Source organism: Grammomys surdaster, unplaced genomic scaffold, assembly GCF_004785775.1.
Source record: "Grammomys surdaster isolate TR1022 unplaced genomic scaffold, NIH_TR_1.0 99, whole genome shotgun sequence".
Classification (NCBI taxonomy): Eukaryota; Metazoa; Chordata; class Mammalia; order Rodentia; family Muridae; genus Grammomys; species Grammomys surdaster.
Window position 1 is genome coordinate 17,942,926 of NW_021604578.1, and position 22,043 is coordinate 17,964,968.

The 22,043-nt window shown below is 38.7% G+C and overlaps 1 protein-coding gene across 2 annotated transcripts in view; it reads left to right on the forward strand.

Annotated features, from left to right (window-relative positions):
* Rad17 (RAD17 checkpoint clamp loader component) overlaps window positions 1-22,043 on the forward strand; it is a 31,852-nt gene that overhangs the window by 6,918 nt on the left and 2,891 nt on the right. For both annotated transcript variants that reach the window (XM_028783070.1, XM_028783062.1), the window contains exons 5-15: window positions 4,255-4,411; window positions 6,854-6,990; window positions 7,364-7,416; window positions 7,545-7,670; window positions 7,901-7,970; window positions 9,699-9,810; window positions 12,393-12,575; window positions 14,477-14,562; window positions 14,674-14,820; window positions 17,825-17,977; window positions 19,948-20,068. In XM_028783070.1, coding sequence (XP_028638903.1) covers window positions 4,255-4,411; window positions 6,854-6,990; window positions 7,364-7,416; window positions 7,545-7,670; window positions 7,901-7,970; window positions 9,699-9,810; window positions 12,393-12,575; window positions 14,477-14,562; window positions 14,674-14,820; window positions 17,825-17,977; window positions 19,948-20,068 — 1,345 coding nt within the window. The remainder of the gene's footprint in view (window positions 1-4,254; window positions 4,412-6,853; window positions 6,991-7,363; window positions 7,417-7,544; window positions 7,671-7,900; window positions 7,971-9,698; window positions 9,811-12,392; window positions 12,576-14,476; window positions 14,563-14,673; window positions 14,821-17,824; window positions 17,978-19,947; window positions 20,069-22,043) is intronic.

Sequence of the window (22,043 nt, forward strand, 5' to 3'; positions counted from 1 at the left end):
GTTCTGCAGCCGTGGTGAGCCTAGCACCAAGCTTCTCCTGCTGTGTTTGATATCTACTTTGGTCATTACAGTAGGGAAAAAATAGTCTAGCACATTCCCTATAGACTACCTTTCTCTTTCACCTTTCACATAAACTTTGGGTAGATGCTTTGGTAGCATCTGAATGCTCAGTTCCTCAGTGATCTGTTGCTTTTAACACAATCTCAGTTTTTCAATTTAACCAATAAAGACTCAGGAGTCAGATGCTGGGGTGAAAGCCTGCTACCTCAGAGAGCCAGAGAAAGCACCCAGCTGAACTTCCTCCTCAGCTGACATCCCAAAAGGAAAAGGAAGCTCTCCAGGCTGTCTCAAAAACCTCAAGCTGAATGTCCCCTTCTATTCCTTCCTGTGCATCTGTTTTATCTGTCCTCCTGACTTCCTCCCACTCTCCATGGTTCCTCTTGACCTGTGGTTGACTTTATTCACTTCTCTTTACAATCAGCAGAGAGCTCTTGGATTAAAGTTAGGGCTGAGCTATACCACAATTAGAAACAGGTTTTTGCCGGGCAGTGGTGGCACACACCTTTAATCCCAGCACTTGGGAGGCAGAGGCAGGAGGATTTCTGAGTTTGAGGCCAGCCTGGTCTACAGAGTGAGTTCCAGGACAGCCAGGGATATACAGAGAAACCCTGTCTGGGAAAAACCAACCAACCAACCAACCAAACAAACAAACATGTTTTCCCAGTAAACAATATAATCTCAAGGTTCACGGTGGTACCATATATCCTGCAACAGTCATCCTACATGTTTTAGAGTTCATTTTCAGACCTTTCCTGAATCACTTATTAGAGTTATAAAATGGCTACTTACAAAATACTTTGTTATTTCTACAATTATTGACAGATGGCTTTCTATAAAAGTCTGCTATCACTAGCTAGGGCTGTTTAGTTACTTTAAAATAGAGTTCCAGTTGGAAAATCAGGACAGAATTAAAATCTTACCCTTTAGTTTTTTAATATTATTTAAATTATTTAGTTTTTTTAGTATTTTTATTTTATGTGCATTAGTGTTTCACCTGATTGTATATGTGTGAATTACATGTGTGGTACGGTAGCCATAGAGGCCAGAGGAGGTCATTAGTCCTCAGGAACTGAAGGTTGTAGACGGTTGTTACCTGCCATGTAGTTTGGGAGGTCCTCTGGAAGACAATTCAGTGCTTTTAACCACTGAGACATCTCTCCAGCCCACCTTTATGTTTTTAAATAGACTTTTAAAGACATTGTAAGCTCACAGCAAACTTCAGAGATTCCTGTACCCTGTGCCCTATTAACATTCCCCACTAGGTGGAACATTTGTTAGTATTACTATTGATGAACTTCCATTGACTTGTCTTTTTTTTTTTTTTTTTAAAGATTTATTTATTTATTTTATGTATTTGAGTTCTGTAGCTGTCTTCAGACACACCAGAAGAGGACATCGGATCCCATTACAGGTGGTTGTGAGCTGCCATGTGGTTGTTGGGAATCGAACTCAGAACCTCTGGAAGAGCAGTCAGTGCTCTTAACCACTGAGCCATCTCTCCAGCCCCCTATTGACCTGTCTTTAACAAGTGACAACCTTGTTTACATTAGGGCTTCCTTTCAATTTTCAACTTCAGAGTGAAAAAGTTGATATTTTAGTTGTTTTGAAAGGAACAGATTCTCCTTATTTTTGCTTGTGGTACTGTACAAGGGCTTGATCCTAGAGACTCCCCACATCCACTTTAAACTTTGAGGCATGGTGTCACCTTGTAGCCTGTGCTTGCCTGGAGTTATGTAGTTCAGACTGGTCTTGAACTCACAGCTGTTCTTCCATATCAACCTTCCTAGCTATTGGGATTATAGTTAAGAGCAAACCACTCCTGGCTTTGATGTATCAAAGGCCTTAAAGGTTTGGTTTTGGTCATCCTCCTAACCACAGCTAATAGTTTAGACTCTTCAGAGTCCACTTTATCTTCTCACTTAGGACTCTCTTGTTACTAGAGTGCATTCCTTCTCTTAACCCTCCCACCCCCCAATCCCCCGAACTTTTTTTGTTTTTTTGAGATAGGGTTTTTCTATGTAGCCTTGACTGTCCTGAAACTTGTCTGTAGATGTAGCTGGCCTCGTACTCAGAAATCAGCCTGTGTGCTTGCCTCTGCCTTCCAGGGGTTTTGGGTTAGGTTTAGGATTAGGTTAGCTCAATGGAAGGTGTGTGCAAACTCAGCTGGCTAGAGTGTACTCTTTTTTTTTTTTTTTAAATATATTTTTGTTTATTTTTACTTCATGTGCATTGGTGTTTTGCCTGTATGTATGTCAGTGTGAGATTGTCAGATCCTGGAGTTACAGACAGCTGTGAGTTTCCATTTGAGTGTTGGGAATTGAACCCAGGTTCTCTGGAAAATCAGCCAGTGCTTGTGACCACTGAGCCATCTCTCTAGCCCTAAAGTGCACCCATAATACCCCCTATTTAAGTGTGAGAAGTATTTTATTTATCTTTATAATAGTGTTGGGTATTGAACCCAAAGGCCTTGTGCATGTGTTTGATAAAAGTTTCAATGACACTAGTAATTGCAAGATATTCTTTTAAAAAAGGAAAAAAATCTCTTGGTAATTTCTAGATTTATTATGATTAAACTTAAATTACTTTAAAATGTTGACAAAGGCCTGGAGAGAGATTGCTTAGTGTTTAATTGCACTTGTTACTCTTTCAGAACACCCACGTTTGGTTGCCAGCACTCAAATCAAGCGCTTCACAAACTGCCAGGAACTCCAGTTCCAGGGGATCCAGTGCCCTCTTCTGGCCTTTCTGGGCCTGTAGATTTGTGACACTTAAAATCTTGGGGGAAAAAAATCTTAGTATAATTATCTCCAAATTTCTGATTTTAATTTTTCCATCTTTGTGGGAATTTTTTTTTTTTTTTTTTTTTTTGAGGGATGGGTTTGAGACAGGGTTTTTCTGTGTAGCCCTGGCTGTCTTGGAACTCACTCTGTAGACCAGGTTGGCCTTGAACTGAGAAATCTTGCCTCTGCTTCCTGAGTGTTGGCATTAAAGGTGGGTGCCACCACCAACTGACTACATTTAAATTTTTCATGCTGCCTTTACTTCAGAATATGACAAAGCAACCACACATGGTGGCACAGGCCTTTAATCCCAGGTCTCTGTCTGAGGCCAGCCAGGGCTACAGTGAGACCTTGTCTCAGTGGAACCCAAGGGGGAAATGGTAAAGCTGTGTTACAGTTAGACGACGAAGCAGTTAGTGTTCAGCTTCAAGATTCTGGTGAGAAAGTAACTTTCTTTTTAAAAAAATTTTTTAAAATTATTATTTATTTAATGTATATGAATACACTATGGCTGTCTTCAGACACACCAGAAGAGGGTATCAGATCCCATTACAGATGGTTGTGAGCCACCATGTGGTTGCTGAGAATTGAACTCAGGACCTCTGGAAGAGCAGTTAGTGTTCTTAACCGCTGAGCCATCTCCCCAAGCACCCCAGAAATTAGCTTTCTGATTCTCTTACTGGAAACAAAAATTTTGGAATGTGGTTCTGCTTATTGTTTTAGAAAATAGGCCCCAACTATATTTTATGAGAAAAGCACGTATCTCCCGCACATGAGCTTCCTTTTTAATTGGTCTGTTTGGAAGTAATCGTTTCTGACTATTCATGCTAACTATGCTTTGTAAAGTTGCTCAGTTAGAAAACATGACCTATTGGCCTATTAAAAATACAGGAGTACATTTCTGTAAGCCTCCTGTCATAATATTTTTGTCAGCCCATTTTATGCTGTTATGGGATTTTGGATGAGGAGGGGAATAGAACCAGGGTATTGCACAGTCTAACCAGGCATCTGCCAGTAAGGGGCACACCCAGCCCCAGCTCATGAGTGCTAGGAATCTAACTGGGGGTCAGGCTTGTGCAGCAAACACTTTTCTGATGGAGCCATATCTCCAGCTCCTGCCATTGAATTTTATGAATTCAGATAACTTCTAAGAATTTTGTTTCAAATCTTGGGCCTTTTGTTTAGCTAAAGTTTAATTGTTTTAATTTAGTTATTAAGTTGTCTTTGAGAAATATACAATATAGGACTTAAATTTTTAGAAGAAAACAATCTTCTCAATTCTTACAAAGTTTAGATTTGAAATTTATATAAGATATTTAATAGACCATTGTAAAATAATAAGTACTAAGGAAAATTTGAAAATTGTATAGCATTCTAGTAATTGTTTTTAATTAATGTTTTTATTTGGTTTTAGGGTGGGTCTATTTTATTAATAACAGGTCCTCCAGGATGTGGAAAGACAACTACTATAAAGATACTGTCAAAGGAGCTTGGGATTCAAGTACAAGAATGGGTTAATCCCATTCTACCAGACTTCCAAAAAGATGATTACAAGGAGTTACTTAATTTAGGTAAGGTTTGCTTCAAAGATGCTGGAAAGCTTTACTTAATGATACTCCAGGTCAAGAGAGGAGAGCACAGTTTTTCCCATACTTGTCAGTTTGACAAGAAAGGGAAAGACACCCACATAGAGAGGAGAATGGAATTCTTAGAGAGTTAAATTTGAAATCTTTTTTTTTTTTTTTAAGATAGAAGCTGATTTTTCTTTGTTTGTTTGTTTTTTCAATTTACTGATTATGTGTGTATATACACAACATGTACATGTCATGGCTTACATGTGGAAGTCAGTTCTCTTCTTCCACTGTAGGTTTTAAGGATAAAAGTTAGTACTTTACCCTCTGAGCCATCTTATCCGCCCATGTTTGCTGTTTTGAGACTTCCATAACAAGTATTGTCCCAAACCCTTGATCCTTCTGTTTTCACCTCCCAAGTACCAGTTTATAGGTCTGTGGCACCACACTAGATTAACAGGATCTCAGGTTTTCATTATGTATGGGAGTCTTACACTGTAAGGTCTTAAGTTTCAGTGTAAATCAAGCATTACCTCTCAGTAAAGTAGCTTATACCATTAAATACTTGTTAGAATAAAATCACTTCAGAACATGGTGACATGACTTTATTATCCCAGCACTTAGGAGACAGGTCTCTTTAGTTCCAGGCCAGACTAGTCTAGGTAGTTCATATCAGCCACAGCTACATAGTAAGACCGTGTCTTAAATATTAACATACGCCCCCACCCCCACCCAAACAAACAAACAAACCAAAAACAAGTCAGAAATATAAGGTAGAGTCTTTGGAATTTGGAGGGAACTTTAAACATTAAAAATTGATAGTAACAGGTTCATACACTACAGCTTTACACATAGGCTTATATATTTTAACACTGTCATCTTAGCTTTCATTCTTTACTGATGCTGTGGGTGTCTACACTGGGAGTGCCAAAGCTCTTAAGCTGCTTACAATAGAAAGGAGCTATGTAGAAGGACAATTTTTATTTTAATGTTAACTCCTCAAATTTTCTGGCCTTATCAGGTTACTGACACATATCACCGAGGCAGAGACAGGAGACCTCAGTAAGCTCAAAGCCTGCTTGGTTTATATACTTAGTTATAAGCCAAGTAGGGCTATATAGTGAGACCCTATCTCCTAAAACAACAAAAAATCCAAACAAAAATTTTAAATCCTGTAGTGAAGCTAGGCGAGGTTGGGCACACCTTTAATCACAGGACTAAAGAAGCAGAGGCAGGAGAATCTTTTCTGGTTTGAGGCCAGCTTGATCTACATAGTAAATTCCAGGACAACCAGGGCTATGTAGAGAAACATAAATAGTCTCTGAAAGCAAAACAAGAATTCAGTAGCCATATCCTAATCTGAATACCATTCCACCTCCATTCCTTCCTCCCATCTTCCAGGATGTTCCCTGAGCCTTGGAGGGGTGATACGAACGTTCCGTTTATAGCTGCCGTTCAGGATCCCTTTTATTCACCTTAACCAGTTAGGAGACTAGTGCCACTGCATACCAAGGGCTTCTCCAACAAGCTGGTGGCTGTACTAATCTGTAGGTATAAATTATTTAGAATATAATTTGTTGGACATATCATAGCCCTTGAACAAATAATAGCTGTGGTTTCTCCACTGTGGGCTATGACTTTTCCAAGCAATGGGCTTTTGGCTAGGTTTATATTGCTTTGTATTATTGTAATAAATAAGTAATACTTTGAATTACTTATATTCTTTTCTGTGTAGTACATCACAGAAAATGATCCAGCTATGAAGTAGTTAGTGCCCCTATAACAGACTCACTGCTATTATACTAGTGAATACCTTTTGCCTAAATAGTATAGCACATAGAGTCAATAACTGAATAAGCCTTGATGATAGTTCTCCCACAGTACCCTGCATAGTAACTTCTGGCATTATTATGCAAGATAGTCGGCAGGAAGGAAACATATCTTGGTTCTTGTTTGATGTCTCTGTGTCCTGTGACCAAAGCAATTACTGGCTTTTTTTTTTTTTTTAAAGAATGGGTTTTATTTTTATCTTTATTTTTAGGTTCTTGAAGAGCAGTAGCTCTTAACTGCTGAGCCATCACTCCAGCTCAACAGCTACTTTTTTCCCCTGGAACTTGCTCCATAGACTAGGCTGGCCTCAGACGCACCTGCCTCTGCCTCCCAAGTCACTTAACTTCATGTTAGTTTAATTGGTAAAACAGAAAAATTACTATTATTCATTGTGATACTAGTGAAATATTTTATTTTATATTAAAATGTAAAATTATTATCTATTATACTAGTCTTTGAAATGATATCTTATTTTACATTAAAACCACTTCAAATAATTTTAAGATAGTCTTCAGTATTGTAAGTTGTATCATATAAGTGAATTTGTTGTATATATGTATAATATGAATGTATATGATTTGAAAATTAAGTGATAAATATATTTCCTTTCAGACTCAAGCTTTTCTATAGTTCCATACCAATCTCAGATAGCACTCTTCAATGACTTTCTGTTAAGAGCCACCAAGTACAGCAAACTACAGATGCTTGGAGATGATCTGACAACTGATAAGAAGATAATTCTGGTTGAAGTAAGGACACTAAAATCTAAAATCTTGCTAGAGCTGTTGTGTAAACAATTGTGAGATACATTAATAGTAGTCTTGATAGCAGAGACCTGAAGTTTTTTTCAATAAACATAAATAGAATAGCATAGACAAAGTAAAGTAGCTATATGTTAATATAGCTTTCAACTGCAATGGTATGTATATAGAAAAGCAAAGGAAATCTATGGGAAGTTAACTTCCTCAGTTACTGTAAATTTCCTTTCATTTTTTTTTTTTTAGTTTCTCTGAAAATTCTGATCAAGATACATTGGATAAATACTGTTTTTCCTTGACAAATAGAAGTTTAAATATTCAATAAAGTATCACTGAGCTAATATTTGTCCCATATGTTCCACAGGATTTACCTAACCAATTTTATCGAGACTCTAATGCTTTACATGAAATTCTAAGGTAGGTGTCAGTGAAGTCCAATGTTCTAAAACTCCACATTAGGGTTGGGGGTTCTAACTGTGGTAGAACATTTGCCTAGCATGAACATCCTAAATTGCTTGAATTTCAACATTATCTTGTTATTTTAGGAAGTATGTGCAGATTGGCCGGTGTCCTCTTGTATTTATAGTCTCTGACAGTGTTAGTGGAGATAATAACCAGCGGTTACTCTTTCCCAAAAACATTCAAGAAGAGTGTTCCGTTTCAAACATTAGGTAAGAAATTTTTTGTTTGTTTATTTTAGTTGTTTTCTGAGATAGAGTTTCTGTGTGTAGCTCTGGCTGTCCTAGAACTCACGAAATAAAGCAGATGGACTTGAACTCACAGAGATACACCTGCTTTTGCCTCTAGGGTGCTAGAATTAAAAGCATGCACTACCACTGCCCAGCTAAGAAATTTGCTTTTATTTTTAAATTAATCATTTAAGCATCTTTTGTTCTTACAGTTTCAACCCTGTGGCACCAACAATTATGATGAAATTTCTTAATCGAATTGTGACTATAGAAGCTAGTAAGGTGAGTCTAATTTAAGACTTAATTTGTAGCTACGGAAAGCACAATTTACATAGTATGTAACTGGGGGAAATAGTTGATGGATTACACTTCAGAGGACACTCTACGGCTATAAAAATATACATCTTAGTGTTCTCTCTCTCTCTCTCTCTCTCTCTCTCTCTCTCTCTGTGTGTGTGTGTGTGTGTGTGTGTGTGTGTGTGTGTGTGTGTGTAATGCTGTAGCTGCACTTTGTAATCTTTGTCTAGCTTGTGAAAGGCTCTGGTTTTAGTCCCCAGCCCTGCCAAAAAGCTAAAAGTTATATCCAAAAACCATGACATTAATGTAATTTTTCCTTATTGGGGAAAATATTTGTTAAAGGATATCAATGACACTATTTAAAGTGTAATTACACTTTTGCTATTTTGTTCTCATGTATATGTGTGCATGAAGAGTGTGGGTGTGCCTCAGGACACATATGGAGGTCAGAAGACAGCTTGCAGGAGTTAACTCTCTTCTTCCACCACATGGGTCCTAGGGGTGGAACTGAGGTCATCAGGCTTAGCAGCAGGTCTCTTTACGTACTGATCCATCTTACCAGACCCTCAATAAATAACATCCTAAAAAATGAAGTAGATTAAAAGATACATAAAAACATGATCTCAGATGGTATTAGGTAAGAAATAAAACTTACAGAAAAAAAATACTATAATTTTACCTAAAAACATTAACTCTGAATGTTTACATACACCTAGAGATGCTAAATGTATTTATAGATTCATGCAAACAGAATGTCTGGAAAGATACTATATGTTATTTGTATGACAAAGTTTGGTTTGGAAAGATAACTTTTATAAGGAATTTCAAAGGGCTGAAGAGAAAAAAAGCACTGGCTGCTTTTTCAGAAAACCTGGATTCAGTCCCTAGCACTTCCCTGGAAACTCACAACTGTTTGTAACTCCAGTTTCAAAGACTCTGATGCAATCTTCTGATGACAACTGCGAACACTAGGCACACATGTGCATACATACACATCAAATTAAAAAAATAACCCTTTGAAAAAATAATTTTTGAAACACCTTTGGTTAAGTATGTAAATGGAAGGATTATAGTATAGTTCTATTTTTCTGTGATAATTGGTTTTTATAAGATCTGATGTGGGATAGACTGAATAGTCAACCTGAATATATTTTGTCAGTGAACTAAGGACTTTATGAAGAGATAGAGGCAGATAATTTGTCTTACAATACAAATAGTATGCTAAGTTGATGGAATATATATTATATATGTGAACTTATACATCCTTACAATGTAAACATTGGTCTTAAACATGTATGAGATGGCCCTGCTTGTATATGTGTATTTATATATATATTAAGAAAGAAAATAGAAACTTAAAAGTTCAGCTAGTCTAATTACAAAGGTAAATGGTTTTTAATATTCTTAGAATTATACCTTATGCTAAGTCGTTGACACACCATTCATAGACAGACAGGTGTCTAACATTGAGGGATTTTTTGTTTTTGTTTGTTTTTGATAAAGAATCTCCCTAGGTAACCCTAGGTTAGAATTTAGGATTATTTTTCACAGCTTCCTATAAACTGGTGACAATAGCCATGTTCTACCATACCTGTGGAGGTTTTTAAGTCATTCAAATTTGAAAAAAAAAATCTAGTTTATATATATAACTAATGAGTTTTAGTTTGTGTGTTTGCATTTGTGTTTTAACAAAACATTATTTTCATCCTTTAGAATGGAGAAAAAATTACTGTTCCTAATAAAACTTGTCTGGAGTTGCTCTGTCAAGGATGTTCTGGTGACATCAGAAGTGCAATAAACAGCCTCCAGTTTTCTTCTTCAAAAGGTAACTAACTAGAGAAGACACACTCATAGAGCACTGGTAGGCGACTTGCTTTTAAACAGTCATGAAGTAAATCACATTAAACCTTTTTCATGGAATGCCTAGGGATCAAGCCTAGGGTCTTCCATATGATGGACAGGTATTTTGCCACTGAAGTATCTATCATCAGCCCAAACTAGACATGAAGTAGTCCCTCCTTATGTACGGTTAAACTGCTTGTAGTCAGCACTGCTTGAAATTTTTTATAGAATATTCTAGAAGTAAAACAATTCATAACGTTTGAATTTTACATTTCACCAAGTACTGATAAAATCTTCTAGTGGTACATGCCTGTAGTTTTAGCACTCAAGAGGCATAGGCAGGTGGATCTCTGAGTTCAAGGCCAGAACAGTCTACCTTGAAAGTTCTAAGACAGCCAGGGATATATGTAGAGAGACCCTGTGCTAAAAATAAATAAGTAAGTAAGTAAATAAAACCTGCTAGCCATCCTGGGAAACAAATCATCTTTGACATCTGTGTGTCTGTCTGTCTGTCTATCTCTGTGTCTATGTTGTCTGTGTGTATGGTATAGGTCAGGACAACTTTCTGGGTTCGTTTTCACCTTGTAATTTTTTTATTTTTCTTTTTTGCCTCAATCCCCAGCCTGGCCAACCCTACAGAATAGGTAATTTAATTATGTGTCTATCTCTCTCTGTGGGTATGTGCACTTGCGTGCAAGTGGCTGTGGAGCCTAGATCCTGGAACTGGAGCTACAGGTGTTTATAGCATATCTTCCACATGCTGACTGTGACATGGACATGTACCCCTTTCCTCCTCCCCCCACCCTCCAGGCAGGCATAGACAAATTTGTTAAAAAAAAAAAAAAAAGCCACTTGAGACAATACATGATTCATCTACTTACAGGTTTGGTACTTTAGTTCTCTTAATTATTTGTAACATGGCTAAGGAAAGTCTTAGCTTGCATATGTGAACGATTATATCTTTCTGTGCTTTCGTCTTCTTGCCTTTTACATGAGTTGTGTTAATGAGATGATAGATGTAGAATTTTTATTATGGTGCTTGGTACATATTAGGACCTGTATAAATGACTTAATCGCTTTTAAAGTATTATACCTAATTGTATTTACTTTTGGTCTTTTTGATAATAATTTGCATGTTTAATAGATTTATTTCCCCCATTAGAAACAAAAAGGATCCATATGCATGACACAGTTAAGCAATACTGCATAGTACTTACCAGTAAGCATTTAACAAATTGTTTACATCGAAGAACTGACCTTGAAAAAAAAGTTATCTGTTGATGGCTCAATCCATCTGAAATCCTGGTGTTCTAATTCACAGTTGTAACGAGTCTTTTGTGTCTCTCTGTGTGTCTGTGAACATAAAAAAATGGTACCCTAACACAACTAAAAGCAGTCTTTTTATGCTGCTTATTTCTATGCAGATACAAAAATGCTTAGATTCAGTACAGGAATTCGGAGTTGTAAATCCAAAGGGATGGAGTCCTGGCTCATTAACACATTGTTGTTCTGAACTCAGAACGTTTAAGAGAAGAGGAAAATAAATAATGTTTACCAAGATTTATAAGAACAATTATAAAAATCACTTATTTTTATTTTTATCACACTTATTTATTTGTATCTGTATCTATGTTGGCACATCCATGCCATGGTGTGTGAGTGGACATGAGTGGACAATTTGAAGGGAAGGGTTAGTTCTCCCTTTCCATGTGGGTGCCTGGAGTCAAACTTAGAGGACAGGCTTGCTTACTTATCTGGCACTTTTCCCTGCTGAGCTGTCTCACTGGTCCGTCTCAGTTCTTTACCTGTAATAAGTGTCTCCTACATCCATAGAATTTCTGTGAGAATAATAATAGTCATTTTGTAGCATCCATCAAAAACAGTACCTTTCACATAACTGCTAAAGACAAGGTGATGACATTACTGTGTTATTCTGTCTGTGGAAATTTGTGATGCCATGAGATACTATTTTTATGGTGTTGGGGATTGTTACACAGTTTATCTTACTTTTTAGTGTTATTTTTAAAATTTGTATTTTATGTATATGGGTGATTCTGCGTGTTATGTCTATGTACCACATGTTCCCACAGATGCCAGAAGAGGGCATCCTATTTCCTGGATCTAGAGTTACCTATGTTGTGAGCTGCCCTATGAGTGCCAGGAGTCAAACCCGGATGCCCTGGAAGAGCAGCAAGTGATCTTAACAACTGCTGAGCCATTTCTCCAGCTTCTAAAACAATTTTTAAATAATGACATTTTATTACTTTTTTTGTTTGTTTTGTTTTTTCTCTGTGTAGCCCTGGCTGTCTTGACACTCATTCTGTAGACCAGGCTGGCCTAAACTCACTGATCTGTCTGCCTCTGCTTCCTAAGTAATGGGATTAAGGCTTGACCACCTCTGCCTAGTGACATTTTATTACTTTTTAATAGTTAGTAACAGGATTCTTCACTAAGGTCACGTTAAATTACTGCTTGTTAGAAAAAGGTTTTGGTTGGAATACTTAGGATAAGTATTTGAAATATTCCTTTAGTTTTTATATTTTGATTTTTTAATCATATATTTAGGAGAGAACAGTTCATGGTCAAAGAAGAAAAGAATGTCATTGAAATCGGATGCTGTGATATCAAAATCAAAGCAAAAAAAGAAACATAATAATACTTTGGAAAATCAAGAGATTCAAGCTATTGGTGGAAAAGATGTTTCACTTTTTCTCTTCCGAGCTTTGGGGAAGATTTTGTACTGTAAAAGTAAGAAACTTTTCTGCAATTTTATCTTTGATGTTTATGACTCTCACTACATAAACAAGATACTATGTGTTTTGAAATACCTTGTATTTTGCTTTGTTATAAGAAGGACCTAGGAGCCCCACCAGATATCGCATAACCAGTGCTAAAACGTAGCAGGAGAATGTTTTTACCCATATGGAGTATTTCTAACTGGAGTAAACATAAACCACTACTGTAAGCCATATTCATATAAATTATAGTTTCCTGAAGATACCAGTTCATCTAGACCAGCAGTGCTAGACCCATGGCTTCTGACCACTTTGGAGGTCGAACGACCCATTCACGGGGGTCACATGTCAGATACCTGTATAACAGATATTTACATTATGATTTATAGCAGTAGCAAAATTATAGCTATGAAGTACCAATGGAATAATTTTATGGTTGGGGTCACCACAACATGAAGAACTGTATTAAAGGGTCTCAGCATTAGGAAGGCTGAGAACCACTGCTCTAGACTTTCAGTGGTAAGAGTTGATAGCCCAAAGCTATGGTAAGACTCAGCTGCAAACACTGGGTCCTAGGCCAGGTGCCAGATAGCTTCAGATTTCTTTTGCTCTTCTAAGTTGCTGTCCTCATAACCACAGATGTCCACTGTGCTCATCTGCCTTCTGTGTTCCTTGTTCCAACTGCCTTTCTACCTGTCCCCTCCCAAACTCTCCCTCCTTACAGTAAATCCCAGAATTCTGTTCTTTATATAATAAATACCAATATGATTCTGTCAGAAAAGACTGGGATTTCAAAGTGGAAATACCATGTAAGGAAAGTGAAGTGGCCACTTAGGTGTACTGAAAATACTCATCTGCCTCTGGGACAGCTCACCTTCCAGCCTCAGTGTCCCTGGGACAGCTCACCTTCCAGCCTCAGTATCCCTGAGATAGCTCACCTTCCAGCCTCAGTGTCCCTGAGACAGCTCTCCTTCCAGCCTCAGTGTCCCTGGGACAGCTCTCCTTCCAGCCTCAGTGTCCTGGGACAGCTCTCCTTCCAGCCTCAGTGTCCCTGGGACAGCTCACCTTCAGCCTCAGTGTCCCTGGGACAGCTCACCTTCCAACCTTCTGTCCCTGGGACAGCTCTCCTTCCAGCCTCAGTGTCCTGAGACAGCTGTCCTTCCAGCCTCAGTGTCCCTGGGACAGCTCACCTTCAGCCTCAGTGTCCCTGGGATAGCTCACCTTCCAGCCTCAGTGTCCCTGGGACAGCTCTCCTTCCAGCCTCAGTGTCCCTGAGACAGCTCACCTTCAGCCTCAGTGTCCCTGGGACAGCTCTCCTTCCAGCCTCAGTGTCCCTGAGACAGCTCTCCTTCCAGCCTTGTGTCCATTCTCTTCATCCCTCTCTTCTGTCATTTCTGATCTCTGCACTGCAGGGAGCTTTCCTGCTTCTGAAGGTAGAACGACCTCTTCCTAGATAGTAAATACAACTCTTCAGGCATCTATACTGAGACAAGGCAAAGGGAGAAAACCCGGAGCTGACAAATTAAATGGGAAGTAGTTTGAAACAGGTCAGATTTTAAATTTAGAAAAAGCATAATCCAAAAATCAGAATTCTGGGCCGGGTGGTGGTGGCGCACGCCTTTAATCCCAGCACTTGGGAGGCAGAGGCAGGCGGATTTCTGAGTTTGAAAGTTCGAGGCTAGCCTGGTCTACAGAGTGAGTTCCAGGACAGCCAGGGCTACACAGAGAAACCCTGACTCGAAAAAACCAAAAAAAAAAAAAAAAAAATCTCAGAATTCTGAATTTGTCCTTGGTAGTAGTGTAAGTAGTCAAACTCTAGCTTCCTTAGTATTTTGATATTAACATGCTTAAAGTATTAAAACTCAGCATATGAAAGCATATGATAGATTACTAATCCAGGCTATTCTCTCATAGGAGCACCTTTAACAGAACTAGACTCACCTCGCTTGCCTGCTCACTTGTCAGAGCATGACCGGGATACTTTACTTGTGCAGCCTGAGGTAATTTTGTAATGCTTTGGATCTTGCAGAATATGTATTATATATGTAAATATACATAAATATCTGCTTGTTGCCGTTTGCAGCACGATTTATGTATGCCTCTTTTTATAGGAAATAGTAGAAATGTCACACATGCCAGGAGACTTTTTTAATTTATACCTTCATCAAAACTACGTAGATTTCTTCGCTGAAGTAGATGATCTTGTGAGAGCCAGTGAGTTTCTGAGTTTTGCAGATATCCTCGGTGGTGACTGGAATGTAAGACCATTTGACTTAAGTACTTTCATGTTTGTGTTTCCTCAGGAAGCTGTTGGGCTTTACCCAGTTTTACATATTCTGACTCTTCTCATTTACTGTCCTAAATCTAATTGTTCAAGCCAGTGTTTAGAATGCAATCTCAGGGTATCTGATTTTTTTAGATGATATAAAGCACTAATTTTCCTGATGTTCTTTTGAAATCTTCCTTGTTTATTTGTTTGTTTGTTTACTGTGCATGACTGTGTATAGTTTTGTACAGCAGAAGGTCAGGAGAGGAATCCAACCTGGTTCTTCCTCATGAACGACATATGCTCTCAGCCACTGAGCCATATCTCCAGCCTCTATTTTCTAATTTTTTTTTTTTAAAGATTTATTTATTTATTATATATGAATACACTGTAGCTGTCTTCAGACACACCAGAAGAGGGCATCAGATCTCATTACAGATGGTTGTGAGCCACCATGTGGTTGCTGGGATTTGAACTCAGGACCTCTGGAAGTGCAGTCAGTGCTCTTAACCACTGAGCCATCTCTCCAGCCCTATTTTCTAATTTTAAAGTTAACATATTCTCAAGACATTTTTAAGAGATTTATTTTTTTTAATGTATTGGTGTGTCTGCTTGTGTATATGTGTACACTGGAGTTATAGACACTTCTGACCTGCCTGACCTGGGTTGCTGGGAACCAAACTCGGGTCCTGGAGGAAAAGCAGCAAGCACCCTTAAGTGCTAAGCCTTCTCTCCAGGCCTGTACTTAGAAAATTTGGCAGTCATTGAAAATTAAAACAAATTTTTTAGGTTTTTGAAATTACTATAAAATATGCATTGGCTGGAAGTCTGGCCCAATGTTAGAGCACATGCTTAGGGCACACAACGCCCTGTGCTTGATTCCCCTGGACCAAAACCAGGGTCTGTTGTAGTTTCTTTCTAATTAAAATGACAGCAGATGGATGTCAAAGGACAACTCTGGGCACTAGATGATCTCTTTCCACTTTTATGCAGCTTCCAGGGGTCAAACTCAAAGTTGTTAAGCTCTCTTGACAAGTGCTCTCTCCTGCTGAGCTGTCTCCCCATCCCTCTTAGGTTTATGAGATAGGACCTTGGCGGCTGTGTTGCTCAGGTTGGTCTTGAACTCTAGGACTCAAGTGATCCTTTACTACTCCCCAGCACCTAGTATCTCAAACAACAGGTGTGCCAATGAGCCTGTGCCAAAATTTCTTATATATTCTTCATAATATCTTAATACTGTTCTGACCAGTATAACAGCTACTTAATTTTAACTGAAAATTCAGTTTCTCAGTCACACAACTGCTTTGCAGCTCTTGGTAGTCTCATGTGGCTAGTATCTACCTATAGCTCATCTATAAGACATTGCCATCATTGTAAGAAGTTCAGCTGGACAGCACTAGTCTGCTGTATTAATGTTTTTCTGGTTATAAATATGTCATTGGCAATCATAATTAAAGTTAAAAGCCAGGTAATGGTGGTGCACACCTTTAATCCCAGAGCTTGGGAAGCAGAAACAGGTAGATCTCTGAGTTGAGTGCCGGCCTGATCTACAGAGTGAGTTCTAGGACAGCCAGCAACACAACACAACACAACAATTATTACAGTTTTAAAAAGGCATTTATAGTTACTCAGTTGAGCCTTGCGGTGGTGGTGCACGCCTTTAATCCCAGCACTTGGGAGGCAGAGGCAGGCGGATTTCTGAGTTTGAGGCCAGCCTGGTCTACAGGGTGAGTTCCAGGACAGCCAGAGATATACAGAGAAACGCTGTCTCGAAAAACCAAAATAAATAAATAAATAAATAAATAAATAAATATAGTTACTCAGTTTTCCTTCACTTAGTTGTTGTTGGGTTTTTTGTTTTTGTTTTCTTTCTGAGACAGGGTTTCCCTGTGTAGCCCTGGCTGTCCTGGAACTCACTCTGTAGACCAGGCTGGCCTCGAACTCAGAAATCTGCCTGCCTCTGCTTCTTTTTTGTTTTTTTTTTGTTTTTTTCGAGACAGGGTTTCTCTGAGTAGCCCTGGCTGTCCTGGAACTCACTCTGTAGACCAGGCTGGCCTCGAACTCAGAAATCCGCCTGCCTCTGCCTCCCAAGTGCTGGGATCAAAGGCGTGCGCCACCACCGCCCGGCCTGACTCTGCTTCTTGAGTGCTGGAATTAAAGGCGTGCACCATTATCGCATGGCCCTTCATTTAGTGTTTGACAAAAACCTGTTTCCTTACCACATGCTTTCACATACAGGAAGTGCTGTGTAGTGTCAGATTCATGGACACATGGCATAGTGATCAACATAGTAATAAGCATAGCCATCGCCTTAGAGTGTTACTATGTCTAAGCATAATTCCTTTTTTATTTTGAGAATTTCAAATCTATAGGTAGGTTGTAAAGCAGTAGATTGAAAATCTACATACCTTTAACCTTTATTTACTTTTTTTCTACTTTGCTATATTTGCCTAATCTCTTACATATTATATACTAGTTTTTGGTGGAAAATGGGAGAATAATTACAAACATACATGAATAAAGACCATTCTACTAAAGCCATAATAATACTATCACACTTAATAAAGTTGCTGTTGATTTAGATAATATTGATTTACGTTGGGCATAATGGTGCACGCTTGCAATTCCCGTACTCAGGGCAGTAAGGCAGGAGACATCAAGGTTAAGACTAGCCTGGCCTACTTAGAGGAGACCTTGTCTTAAAAAGGAACAGGGCAAAAATAGTTTAGTAATTTATTATTATTTTCTAGTTGCCCTAAAAATGTTTCTCCCAACCCTACCAAAGACTTTACCGACTCCACCAAAAACCCTATTCAGAAGTTTATCCAGTGCATTTGATCTCTATGTTTCAGTTGAGTTTGTTTTAAGTAATTTTGTAGAAGCCTTTGATGATGTCAGAAAATATACGCAAAATACATATAAGCAATTCTTATTTATGTGTTGGTACTAACAACAATAGTATTTCATAAATATTTTATATCTTATCTCATTGCTAGACACGCTCTTTACTCAGGGAATATAGTACATCTGTGGCTACAAGAGGTGTGATGCATTCCAATAAATCCCGAGGATTCGCTCATTGCCCAGGAGGAGGAGGAGCAAGCTTTCGACCCTTACATAAGCCCCAGTGGTTTCTAATACATAAAAAGGTAACATTGTAATGAATTATGATGATACTGAGTTACTTTATTTTAATAATGTAGATGATTGAATGGCATATGAGGTTAATGGTATGGAGGTAGAGGGGGAGTAGGGGCTACAGCAGCAATATGTAGTTGTGCTAATTGATTAATGGTTGTGGCTGGGTAGTCTTTGTAAATATTAGTATTATTATTGAAATTACCTGAGAGAATTAAATGGTTAATATAATGGGAATTGAGGTGATCTATAGTCTATACCTGTAATTGAGATGAGCTATAATCTCAGCACTGTTGGCCAAGGTAAGAGGATCATGAGTTCGAGTCCACCTGGGCTGACTACTCCATAGTGAGACTCTGTACACTAACTTCATCAGATAAGTATTATGTGTCAAAGCAACTTCTGATCCTCCTACCCTGTGCTACCTTGCTAAGCTTAATAGCCTTTTTAACAACTAGAAAGAAAAGTAAAATTCATTGCTAGTAAGCTAGCTCCTAAACCCCATGATTTTTCTAGGTGTGGTGGCTCATGCCTTCAATCCCAGAGCTCAGGTGGCAGAACCTTGAACACCTGTGTGAGTTCAGGGCCAGCCTGGGTTACACAGTGAATTCTGAGACAGCCAGGGCTACATAGAGAGACCTTATCTAAAAACAAAAACACAGAAATAACATAGTGTTCGGTGTGGTAGCTTATTTCTGTTATCTTAGCATTTTCAGAGCAGCTGAGGCAAAATAGTTACAAGTATGAGGTCAGCCTGAGGTACATGGGGAGACCCGATGTCAGAAACCTAACACTAGATGAATTAAAATATTAACCCTTAGGATACAGATTTCAGTAAGAGGCAGTGAGCTTAAGGTTTGTTGCACTACCCTGTGGTTGCCCTAGTTAATCATAATGTAGTTACACATAACTTGGGATGGAGACACAGCCTGAGAACTTTACTGAGTTTTTACCATTTTGTAATAATCATCCTAGGTGTTCTTATCAAACAAGTCAAATTGTGTAGGTCAGACATTGAGCAAAGGAGTCCATACGGTGAAAACATCTGGTAGATGCAGATGTGTGAGGCTGCTGCATGTGTGCAGTGTAGCATGATGTTAGGTAATGGTAGGGTAGTTAAGAAGTACTATTTAGGGCTAGAGAGATGGTTCAGCAGGTAAGAGCACTGGCTGCTCTTCCAGAGGTCCTGAGTTCAACTCCCAGCAACCACATGGTGGCTCACAACCATCTGTAATGAGATCTGATGCCCTCTTCAGGTGTGTCTGAAGACAGCTGCAGTGTACTCATATAAATAAAATAAGTAAATAAATAAATCTTTAAAAAAAGAATTACTATTTAAACAACTTTTTAGAAAATTATATTTGTGTGTGTGTGTGTGTGTGTGTGTGTGTGTGTGTGTGTGTGTTGGGGAGAGGAACATACAGAGATCAAAAGATAAATTGAGAGTCTCCTCCTACCATGACCCCGGGATTGAATTCAGGTCACAGGCTTGGCCATGAACACCTTTGTGTCTTACCAGTCCTAGATAAGCATTTTACATATATTTATATACTCAGAGGGTGGAATCAAGAAGATTGTAAGTTAGAGGCCAGCCTGGTTTCATTAAAAAAGAAAAAAAAGTGTCCTTATGATACATAATTTCACAGACTTTGTAGCATAATAAACTGAATTCATAACCATTTTTTTTTTTGTTTTTGCTTGACTTGGGTGTTTGGGTTTTTTTAATTTTTTATTTGATAAATTTTATTATTTAAAAGCTTACTAATAAATAAAAATATCACAAACCAAAATTAACCAGACCCAAAGTATTAATTAACAATTAGAATTGGCATTTGTTTCAAACAGGATTTCACTGTGTAGGTCTGGCTGGCCTCAAACTTACAAAGATCTACTTGTCTCTGCCTCCTGAGTGCTGGGATTAAAATGTACCATTATACCATGCATATGCATATAACTGTCTTTTGAATTTTATTTTCTACAGTATCGGGAAAATTGTCTGGCAGCAAAAGCACTCTTTCTTGACTTCTGCCTCCCAGCTTTGTGTCTTCAGACCCAGCTCTTGCCATATCTTGCTCTGCTGACCATTCCAATGCGAAATAAAGGTAATAGGTTTCCTTTCCTGCAGAGCACTCCTTACCTATTAGTTACATGTTTTTGTTTGTTTGTTTGTTTGTTTTAAGATTTGTTTATTGTATTTATGGATGCACTGTGGCTGTCTTCAGACACACCAGAAGAGGGCACCAAATCCCATTACAGATGGTTGTGAGCCACCATGTGGTTGCTGGGAATTGAACTCAGGACCTTTGGAAGAGCAGTCAGTGCTTTTAACCACTGAGCCATCTCTCCAGCCACCTAGTTACATGTTTTAATCTACAGAGATTGACAGTTGGTTTTCCTTCCTTCTAGGTTTTTGTCTGTGAATTGTACTATAAATAGTTTTGATTCTCCTTTGTTTTAATTTTTGGTCTGTATTGATAAAGAGTCTTGCTTCTTCAGTTGTAACATCTTACTATCATTTATTTTGATTTCAAATTGTTCAAATTTTACTAGTTGATACTGCTTTCAGTTTTTTTTTTTTGTTTCTTTTTCTTATTATTTTTTTATTATGTGTGTGTGCACATGGGTGCAAATGCAAGCAGAGGGCAGAAGAGGTGCTGCATCATTTTTGTTTTTGTTTACAGGGTTTCTCTGTGTAGCCCTGGCTGTCCTGGAACTCACTCTGTAGACCAGGCTGGCCTCGAACTCAGAAATCCGCCTGCCTCTGCCTCCCAAGTGCTGGGATCAAAGGTGTGCGCCACCACCGCCTGGCTGGGGTGCTGCATCCTTTAGCACTGGATGACAGGTGTTTGTCATTGGCTGATGTGGTTGCTGGGGAGCCCATTTGAGTCCAATGCTGTAAGCATTCTAAACAGCTGAGCCATCTCTGGCAACCCAGTGTCATTTCTAAGCTCTGTTATGAGGAGAAACCTAGAATGATTTGTGTGTATGTGTATAACAAGTTCATAATAGAACATTCAGTTTCTACCTAGCCCTACAGAGCTTATGATAGCCTTTTTCCTTTCCATATCTGTACCTCCTTTTGTTGTGGTCATTATTGTTTTGTGGGGACTGGAGGTCATACTGGCTGTTTTTCTTTTAAGTGCTTAGAATCAAATTTAGGGCCTTCCAGCCAAGCATGAGGGTGCATAGCTTTAGTCCCAGTACTTGGGAAACAGAGGCAGGTAGATCTCTGTGAGTTCAAAGCCACCGGGGTCTACAGTGCAAGGTCTAGGACAGCCAGGACTGTTATACAGAGACACTCTGTCTTGAAAAACCAAAATTTAGGGCCTTCCTTGTACAAGCTAGGTCAATGCTGTACCACTGAAATAAATCCCAGATAAACCTCCCTCTTGAACAATGAAATTGCCTTTCATTTTCGTAAATATATTTGCTTATGTAGTCAGTATACACATACGTACTTGTGTGTACAGTTCATTGTGTACATATGCGTGTAGAAGTCAGACGATAGCCTCAGATGTTCCTCAGATACTGTCCACTGCTCTTTTTAAACAGAGTCTCTCACTAGCCTGGAATTGGACCCGCCTGTCTCTACTTCCCCAGGGCTAGGTGTACAAGCACGTGACAAGACGTGTGACTTTTTAAAAATTCAAAATTTTGGGATTGAACTCTGGTCCTCATTCTTGCTAGGCAAGCACATTATCAACTGACTGTCTCCTCAGCCCTACTTAACATATGCTTATTCAACATATAAGAGATTCAACAACAGAGTCGCCTGCCTCTGCCTCTCACATGCTGGGATTAAAGGTGAAAAGGAATGCAGACACCACCAGCCTTTTTATTTTTTTTTTTTAAATTTTAATTTTTTTACACTCCCAAGTGGATTTGTGGGTCATATGTGATTCTTAATTTTTTTTTTTTTTTTGGTTTTTCGAGACAGGGTTTCTTTGTGTAGCCCTGGCTGTTCTGGAACTCACTCTGTAGACCAGGCTGGCCTCGAACTCAGAAATCCTCCTGCCTCTGCCTCCCAAGTGCTGGGATTAAAGGCGTGTGCCACCACTGCCCGGCAGATTCGTAATT